This window comes from Ovis canadensis, chromosome 5, assembly GCF_042477335.2.
Source record: "Ovis canadensis isolate MfBH-ARS-UI-01 breed Bighorn chromosome 5, ARS-UI_OviCan_v2, whole genome shotgun sequence".
Classification (NCBI taxonomy): Eukaryota; Metazoa; Chordata; class Mammalia; order Artiodactyla; family Bovidae; genus Ovis; species Ovis canadensis.
The window spans coordinates 18,605,884-18,615,338 of record NC_091249.1 but is presented as its reverse complement, the minus strand read 5'-3'; the positions used below and the strand labels follow the sequence as shown (position 1 = coordinate 18,615,338).

Sequence of the window (9,455 nt, the reverse complement as noted above, 5' to 3'; positions counted from 1 at the left end):
TTTTCTCACTCATCAAAAAAAAAGAAAAAATTTATTGAGCCCCCACTGTAACACTTTGCACTCACTGGGACCTTAAGAGCAGCCCTGGTACAGAGGAGGAAACAAGGTCAGGGGTATCATCACTTGGTCACAGAGGCAGAATTCAAACTCAGGCACACCTGGTCTCCAAACCCACAGATGAGTTTCCTGGAGACGGATGTGACAATAGGAGGGCTCCAGGAAGGACCCCAGCGCTACTCCAGGCAAGACTTAGAAACTGGGGTCTCCAACAGCTGGGGTGGCCTTGTTCATGGACAGTCTCCCTGAGCCAGCTGTTAACACTGGGGAGTTTGACTGGGTCCTGACTTGTTAACACAAATCGCCCCTTAGAACCTGGAGTTCAGAGTGGATCTTGAGGTTTACAGACAATTCCACCTCTCTCGGATTTCTAAGAAGGGAAATGTGGGGGTAGGGAGGGTAGAAAAGGAGAGAGAACCTCAGGGAGAATGGGGATGTGGTCTCAGAGAGGAAAAGAGGAGCCTCACACTTGCATAGCACAAAGGGTTGGGGCACACCAGGGTCTCATTGCTCATCTGGGTGTTGCAAGGTTTTCTCGTACACAGCGGTTGTCTGGGATGGAGTTAGCGTGCAAACGAAGGGTATCCAGCAGCTCCAGAAGTTCGCCTGGAGCTGGGCCCATCCGGTGAAGGGGCAGCCGTTAAGCCCTATGGAGCAAGTTCGGCCCATGGTAAGAAGTTCCTGAGGACTGGGAAGTCAGTTGTCATGGAGATGACGCTGGCAGCCTCTATGGTGACAATGTGGAGGGGCGGGCCCTACCTACAAGAGAAAGCCTAAGGGGACAGGTGTTCTGTTATTTCAGATACCGGAGTTTAGTCTCCATGGCAACAGCTGCTGGGTCCAAGCCGCTTGGGGGCGGAGCTTGGAGAGGAGCAGGGAGCTGGGGCGCCCGCGGAAGGGAGCAGCCTGTTTCCATGGTGAGAGCTGGAGAACCGAGCGTTGGGTCACTCTCAGGACAGTTAGAGGAGAGGGTGGTCTCCTTGGCTGTTGGTCAGGGTGAGGGCAGTGGGAGTGAAGCTGTAGGTCCCTGGGGTAAAGGCGGGTACGATGGGAAACGTGTGGTATCCATGGTTACAGCTGGAGGAGGGAGGCACTAACTCCATGGGTGTGACTGGTGAAGGAAGGGCTGTGTGACTCTAGGTGACAGTGGAAGCTGGGCTGGTCGCCTTGGTAACAATGGGAAGTGGGGCAATTTGTCTCCATAGCACATGACATGGATTTTACGGGTCCCTGGGCCCGGGAGATGGTCTCTGAGGTGACAGCCAGGGGGGGGCCATCAGGTAAAGGCAGGCTTGTTCCCTCAGAGAGGATCTGAGGGATGCGCCGCAGGCGCCCGCCACGCGAGCCAGCTGGGGCGTGCATTAACAGTATTAACAGTGACAGACACGGGTGGTGTCCCCTGAAACTGAAGGGGTGGGACTGTTCTCCACAGTGACCTGGAGACATGACCTGTTATTCTGGAAACTCGGGGGGACTCGTGGGAGAAAGGGAGAGAATGGGAGTAACCAACCTCCAGGTTACGCTAGGGAAGAGGACAGGTGCCCACAGTGTCCATGTGACCATGGGCGTGTGGCCAGCTGACGAACTCAGAGGCTTCTGGTTTCTCTATAGATGGTGGGTAGGAGGGCTCAGGGTCCAGGTGGCCTTAGGGACCAGTCTACCGTCTCCGGGCAGATGCATAGGACGTGTGGCCAGTCTCCAGATAATCCCGGGGGTCCAGCCTCCAGGCGACCATGGGGTAAGTTTGGGAAGGTTTCCGGAGACGTGTCCAGTGTTCAGGAGACCTCAGAGTCTGTTGGGCTCCAGGGATTCGCAGAGGGTGTGCCTCATCTCCCAGGGAAAGTTGGGAGAGGAGGCCCAATCCACCGTTTAGAAAAGGTGGGGCTCGGTCGATCTCCAGGGGACTCCAAGGGACTTGGCTCTGAGAACTGGCCAGACTCTGGGGGCCTCAGAGGGCGTGGCCAGGGGTTAAGGACCGCTGGAGGTCTGGTCACCTTGCAGGGCACCGCAAAGAGCGTGGCCAGTCTCCAGGTGTGCGGTCAGTCCACGCCGCAGGGCACTCGGCCAGCCGCCAAGCGCCCCCGCGGCCCACGGCCCAGGCCTAGACGCGCAGCGGGGTCCACGCGGCGGGGTCTCGCGCGCCTCCGGCCCACCCGCCGCCTCCAGCCCAGCCCCAGCCCCAGCCTCCAGGGGCGGGGTCCGGCGCGCCAGGCGCTCGGTAGCAGTAGACGCCGAAGAGGCGGCGCGAGGCGTCGGGAAAGCCGAGGCTGCGTACACCCGGCCGGCGGCCGCCGCAGCGCGCGCGCGGATTCACGATGGGGTAGCGTGCGCTCCCGTCCGCCAGCCAGCCTGCGGTGCAGCGGTCCAGCAGCTGCAGCTTCCACGCGGCGAAGAGCTGCCCCACCTTGGCTACGGCGGCGCCGCGCGCTGCGCAGGCGCGCGCCGCTCCGGAGAAAGGCACCGGCCGCAGTGGCTTCAGGAAGAACACGCGCCCTGCAGAGGGTTGGGTAGGAGTGATTAGGGCTGCTCTTGGGGCTGGGCCTCCTCGGATTTCAGGACTCCCTCTCGCCTGCCGCCCAGGAAACAGCCTCAGGATTCAGAAACTTCACCCGCTCCCCTGCAGCCCGGGACCACGGCCTCGGCTAGAGCAGTGCTGGTGTCAGGCTTTGTTTGATTGCCGCGCCTTGGCTATACTAGGGACCTCCGGGTCCGGACACCTGAGGATAGGTGTGGAGAGGAAAGGCGAGGAGAGAACACTGGGCACAGTGGGAAAGAATCTCGAGACGGGCCTGGGGATGGGAGGGTCTCATGGGTGGGGCGGGGCCCGGGCCAGCGGTGGGCAGGACCTTCCTCCCAGGGGTGGGGCCTACGCACCCGGGAGGTTGGATGTGAAGCAGAAGGCGTCGTAACGTTCTTCTGCGTTGTGGCGGTAGCCGTAGTTGCGCACACCTCCTGAGGCTCCGCCGCCAGCCCCGGCGCTCCCGGCCCCGCCCAGGCCGCCGCAGGGCTCCCGGGGCTGGCTCACCGGGTACTGCACCGAGCCGTCGCGCAGCCAGCCCGCGTTGCACCAGTCCAGACCGTCGCGCCAGGCCGCGTGCAGCTGCTCAGCCGACGCCAAGATGCCGTCCTGCTCAGAGCACGCGCGTTGAGCCTCGGCGAAGGTTAGCTTGTAGCGGCCTCCACGAGGGTGGTAAGGGAAGACTACACCTGAGAGGGTACACAAGGGTCAGCTCGGAGCGTCCCCCCCACCCCCCAACTCGCATCCACCTACCTGACATCAGGGGTGTCACCTTTCAGTCCATCCCTCACTCTGGCTTCAGACCTGACCAGCCTTTCCCCAGCTCATATCCCTCATACTTCCTTTGCCTTAAACTTGGGATTCACTTGACTCTCCTCTTTGACACACTTAATCGTGTCCACCTCCTTTCCACCCCTGGAGACCTTTGTTTGTGTTCTTTCATCTTTCCACTTGTAGAACTCCTATTCATCCTTAAAAACCCAGCTCCCACATCCCTGCTTCCTTTAGTTCTATGTGCTTCTGACATTCTTCCAGCATTGGGACCTGCCTTCTGGTCAAATTCTGAGCCCACCGAGCTGACTCCCCCACGCTAGGAGCCCATGAATATTTGATCCTAGACAAAGAGCTCTTTGGTCTCCAGGATTACCTAGGACATTTCCCATTGGTTTCCCATCTACCTTCTGTTCGTGAACTCCTCCCTCATCAGAATCACAGTCAACTCAGCTCACTAGCATTCTGTGTGTCTGTGTTTAGGGGGAGGACTTTGTGGGTGCAGAGGCATCTCTCAGCAGTTGCAGGAAGGATCAAACAGGAACCAGAGAGAAGAGCTGAAGCCTGAGACTGGAGTTTGAGTCTTGGCTCTGCCACTCACTGGCACGTGTCCTGGTCAAGACTCTAACCTCTCTGAGCCAGTTGCCCATCTGCTAGTTAATAGCGTCTTACTCAGGCGTTTTGGGAAAATTACATGAGAGACTCCAGAGAGCTCTTCAACCAAGTTCCTGGCACATAGAAAACACCCAATAAAGGAGAGCTGCTTTTGTTATTGTTGTTATTCTCTCTTGTTGGGAAGTTCAGCAAGTGAGGGCTAAGAAATCTCTCCTAGAGTGTTCTAAGGTGGAGTGAGGAAAGCAACTAAATGGAAGGGAATTCTTCGAATAGAAACGCCACCTCTCAGCTCCACGGTCAGCCAATCAGAGCAACCCATCTCCCAGGCACAGTGATTGGCTCGTGGATAGGCACATGACTCAAGCTGGGCCAATGAGGGACAACTCTGGGACTCTAGGTAAAACTTAAAGGAAATTGATTGCCAAGCTGGGAGGGTGGAAGCCTGGCACTACTTTTTGTTTCCAACGCGGGAAACTTGTCCAAGGAAAGCCCACCCAGGGAAGCAGAGCTGAGGGAAGGATTCCTGAAATGGTCTGAGTGCCTAGAGCTCCCTGTGCCTGAATTCTTCTGCAGGGTTTCCCAACATCTTCGCTATTGACGTTTTGGATTGGATGATTCTTTGCTTGGGCGAATTGCCTATGCTTTGTGGGATGTTTCACAGCATTCCTGGCCTCTCCCCGCTATACACCACCATAACCTGCTTCTAGACGTTGCTGATATCCCTGAGGAGCAAAATCACCCCAAATCAGAACCATTATCCTACCCCACTGAGCTGCTAAATCCCTTCAGGCCAACTTGACTTGGTTTTTGTCCTTGCAATATCCTCTCTCCTCCCTTAGAAACGCGATTCGTCCTGCCCACAGTCTGGTCACCTTCCAGGTCCAGCTTGACCATGCCCGTGTCATCCTCCAGCTCGTTAGTGACCTCGCACTCATAGCGCCCGTAGTCCTGTAGCGTGACGTTTCGGAGAACCAGGGAGGCATCCCCGGGCCCATCGCCCTGCAGCTCAGCCCGCCCGCGGTAGCTGCCAAACGCTCGGTGCTGGGGGCCCAACGCCACGAAGACATCGGCAAAGGCCAGGGGGTCCACCACCTTGGTCCACTTGAGGCGGACGCCGTCGTGGCCGTGGGTGGCTGCCTCGTAGTGGTAGCGGCAGGGCAAGACGATGGTGCCACCCCGGTGGCTGACCACCTGTCCCGGCGCTGTCTGCACCACCACTGAGCCCGATTCCCCCTCTGTGGACGACCAAAGAGGGTTAAGAAGCCCTAGGGGCGGGGCAGGAGCACCTGGGGAGCGGGGCCCAGGGAAGGGGGTGTAGGAAGAAAAGTTGGGTGAGAGTCAGGAAATCAGAAAGGTAAAGGGGCTCCAGGAGGAAATTAGGGAGGGGGCGGGGACTCAGAGCGGGAGGAGCTGGGTGGGGACTGTGGCTATCAGGACCGCCCAGCACCCTCCCTCTTTCCCTCTCCGAGCACAAGGGCGATCCTATTTGCCCACGGCCTGTGCGGGGCAAGATCCGCTTCTACGTCCCTGACTCACCCAGCACGTGCACGACCTTCTTCCGGCCGCGCTGCGCCTCCGCCGCGGCGGTGAGCAGCAGGACTCCCCACGCAGCTGCCCAAAGCGCGCCGGGACCGAGGGCCGCCCGAGCACACACCTGGGGACACCCAGCGCTCAGTCCAGCCTCCTGACTCTGCCCTTTCAGAAGACTAGCCCCCTGCCCCCTGGCCTTCCTTTCTCGCAGCGAGGACTTCTTACATGCCCAGGTCCCCAACCAGCCAGGGTCCCAAGGAGAAGGCTAGCGGACTCTCCCCCCACCCCACTCTCCTGGGACCTCACGACCCTTGCCTTTGCGCAAAGCTCACGCCCCTGGACTCACTCTCCCTTAGTTCTGCGTGGGCAACCCGCCTGCCCCCGCGAACCCCAACACCGGAGACCCTGAGCCCCGCCCCCTTCTCTCTCTCTCTCTCCGGCCCAGGCCAGAGATTGGGGAGGAGGGAGGAGGGGCAGAGGAGCTGGAGCAGCGGCAGCGGCAAGGTTATCTGTACGCCAGGAGACTGCAGCAAACCCGTGCAGATGGGGGTGGGGGGCGAGGGGGTGGTAGAAGCGGAGACAGCAAGAGACACAGAAAGAAGGCGAGAACAGAAGAGACTGAGACACAGAGAAAAGCACGGAGAGGTGGGGACAGAAGGGCAGAGACAGGGGAGAGGGGGGAAAGATGGAGAAGCAGAGTCACAAAGGGGGAGAGAGAGAAGAGAGAGTGCCGGAGCGAGACACAACAGGGCAAGGAAAGACGGAGAGGGACAGAGACAGAGAATACTGAGAGAAAAGAGAGAGAGCAAGAGGGAAAGAGGGAAGAGGGAGACACGGGTGCAGGGAGAGACACTGAGAGAGACGGAGAGGAAAGGGACCGCGGTGGCCGGGGAGAAGGAAAGAGAAAAGTAGGGAGAGACCTAGAAGAACAAGAAAAGGAGAGGCGGAGATGGGAAGAGTGGGAGAGAAAGAGATACAAGAAGGTGAGAGATAGAGGTGGGGGAGGCGAGAGGGGGAGAAGGGCTAAGGAGGGGAACACTGAAACGTGTAGATTCAGAGACACAGAATCCCAGAGAAGGACCTGCCGAACCCACGGTCCCACTCACCATCCTGCCGGTGCGGCCCTCGCCCAACGGCCCCCAGGCGCTGGGACTGCGTTCCCCTGCACACCCGGGAAAGACTGGACAGATCCCAGCAGACAGCGCAATCCTGGCGTCTGCCTGCAAGGGGAGCAGGGAGGGAAGGAGGCAGGCGGTCGGGTGGGGGGGGCGTTAAAGGGGACATGGTAGCACCTGCTCTGGGGAGAGGTGGCGATGGGCACAGATGGAAGAAGGGTGCCCTGAACAGTGGGTACCAAGCCAGGTCCCAGCCTGGGACTGACCTGGGTCAGAAGAGGAAAGTTTCTGGGTCTCAGTTCAACTATCTTTTAAATGGAGGGGGAGTGGTCTCATGATGCCCCATGTGGGCAGAAGGGCTGAGTAACCTGGGAGAGGGCTTGCAGGTCTCAGTTTCCCCATCTGTCACTGTGTGTGTGCTAAGTCGCTCCAGTCGTATCCGACTCTGTATGACCCCATGGACTATAGCCCGCCATCTGTCCATGGGATTCTGTCCATGGATTCTCCAGGCAAGAATACTAGAGTGGGCAGCCATCAAAGGGTCCAGGGCTTCAGCAGCCAAAGATGCTCACTCTGGGATGGGGACCTCACAACAGTCACACAACCTGCGAGGGGACCTGCAGCAACGGCTCAAGTCTGGCTCCTCCCCTCACTCGATGCCTCAGTCTCCACATCTAAGATATGGAGTTCTGGGTCTTTGGTGATGATCTAGTGGCTAGACATACTATCAGTTCAGTCACTCGGTCATGCCCAACTCTTTGCGACCCCATGGACTGCAGCATGCCAGGCTTCCCTGTCCATCACCAACTCCTGGAGCTTACTCAAACTCATGTCCATCGAGTCAGTGATGCCATCCAACCATCTCATCCTCTACTGTCCCCTTCTCTTCCTGCCTTCTATCTTTCCCAGCATCAGGCTCTTCTGCAATGAGCTCTTCGTACCAGGTAGCCAAAGTATTAGAGCTTCAGCTTCCAATGAATAGTCAGGACTGATTTCCTTTAGGATTGACTGGTTTCATCTCCTTGCAGTCCAAGGGACTCTCAAGAGTCTTCTCCAACACCACAGTTCAAAAGCATCACTTCTTTGGTGCTCAGCTTTCCTTATAGTTCAACTCTCACATCCATACATGACTACTGGAAAAACCATAGCTTTGACTAGATGGACCTTTGTTGGCAAACTAATGTCTCTGCTTTTTAATATGCTGTCTAGATTGGTCATAGCTTTTCTTGCAAGGAGCAAGTGTCTTTTAACTTCACGGCGGCAGTCACCATCTGCAGTGATCTTGGAGCCCAAGAAAATAAAGTCTCTCACTCTTTCCATTGTTTCCCTATCATTTGCCATGAAGTGATGGGACCGGAGGCCATGATCTATGTTTTCTGAATGTTGAGTTTTAAGCCAACTTTTCACTCTCCTCTTTCACTTTCATCAAAAGGCTCTTAGTTCCTGTTCACTTTCTGCCATAAGAACGGTGTCATCTGCATATCTGAGGTTATTGATATTTCTCCCAGGAATCTTGAGTCCAGCTTGTGCTTCATCCAGCCCAGCGTTTCTCATGATGTGCTCTGCATATAAGTTAAATAAGCAGGGTGACAATCTACAGCCTTGATGTACTTCTTTCCCGATTTGGAACCAGTCTGTTGTTCCATGTCCAGTTCTAACTGTTGCTTCTTGACCTTCATACAGATTTCTCAGGAGGCAGGTCAGGTGGTCTGGTATTCCCATCTCTTGAAGAATTTTCCACAGTTTGTTGTGATCCACACAGTCAAAGGCTTTGGCATAGTCAATAAAGCAGAAGTAGATGCTTTTCTGGAACTCTCTTGCTTTTTTGATGATCTAACGGATGGCACTTTGATCTCTGGTTCCTCTGCCTTTTCTAAATTCAGCTTGCATATCTGGAAGTTCACCATTCACATACTGTTGAAGCCTGGCTTGGAGGATTTTGAGCATTACTTTGCTAGCTTGTGAGATGAGTGCAATTGTGTGGTAGTTTGCGCATTCTTTGGCATTGCCTTTCTTTGGGATTGGAATGAAAACTGACCTTTTCCAATCCTGTGGCTACTGCTGAGTTTTCCAAATTTGCTGGCATATTGAGTGCAGCACTTTCACAGCATCATCTTCCATGATTTGAAATAGCTCAACTGGAATGCCATTACCTCCACTAGCTTTGTTTGTAGTGATGCTTACTAAAGCCCATTTGCCTTCGCATTCCAGGATGTCTGGCTCTAGGCGAGTGATCACACCATCATGATTATCTCAGTCATGAAGGTCTTTTTTGTACAGTTCTTCTGTGTATTCTTGCCACCTCTTCTTAATAGCTTCTGCTTCTGTTAGGTCCATACCATTTCTGTCCTTTCTTGTGCCCATCTTTGCAGGAAATGTTCCCTTGGTATCTCTTATTTTCATGAAGAGATCTCTAGTCATACTATAGATGCCCAGTAAGTACTGGTAGGGGTAGGGAGATCAGTCCCCTAACCCACAGTGCTCTGGGCAGGAGTTATCCCTGAACCTGCAACTTCACTTAAGTTCAAAAATCAAATCAGGAGAGAGGACTTCCCTGGTGGTTCAGTGGCTAAGACTGTATGTTCCCAATGCAGGAGGCCTGGATTTGATCCCTGGTCAGGGAACTAGATCCCACATGCCACATCTAAGAGTTCCTGCGCTGTAACTAAAGATCCTGCATGCCACAACTAAGAACTGTGGCAGTCAAATAAATAAAAATAAATATTAAAAAAAATTTAAAGCCAGAGGACAAGGAGCCCTTCCCCCAACTTCTTGGCTGCCCCCCCAATTTCAGTTTCTCCCAAATATGAGCCAGTCAGACAGCAGACACGGGGCTCTGTGGTTGACTG

At 55.6% G+C, this 9,455-nt stretch overlaps 1 protein-coding gene across 1 annotated transcript; it reads right to left on the bottom strand.

Annotated features, from left to right (window-relative positions):
- On the bottom strand, positions 1 to 6,705 carry HAPLN4 (hyaluronan and proteoglycan link protein 4). The gene is made up of 5 exons (XM_069588982.1): positions 6,598 to 6,705; positions 5,498 to 5,615; positions 4,834 to 5,196; positions 2,932 to 3,264; positions 1 to 2,550 (listed from the first exon to the last, which is right to left on the bottom strand). The coding sequence occupies exons 1-5, from the start codon at positions 6,598 to 6,600 to the stop codon at positions 2,159 to 2,161; spliced, it is 1,209 nt and encodes a 402-aa protein (XP_069445083.1). The 5' UTR covers positions 6,601 to 6,705; the 3' UTR covers positions 1 to 2,158.
- Between the last annotated feature and the right edge of the window lie 2,750 nt (positions 6,706 to 9,455).

Excerpts from the sequence above, each read along its gene's own strand:
- HAPLN4 (XM_069588982.1), bottom strand. Across the intron at positions 5,197-5,497 it reads GAAGGTCGTGCACGTGCTGG|AGGGGGAATCGGGCTCAGTG; the intron begins GTGAGTCAGGGA and ends GGTCGTCCACAG. Across the intron at positions 2,551-2,931 it reads CTTCACATCCAACCTCCCGG|GGCGCGTGTTCTTCCTGAAG; the intron begins GTGCGTAGGCCC and ends AACCCTCTGCAG.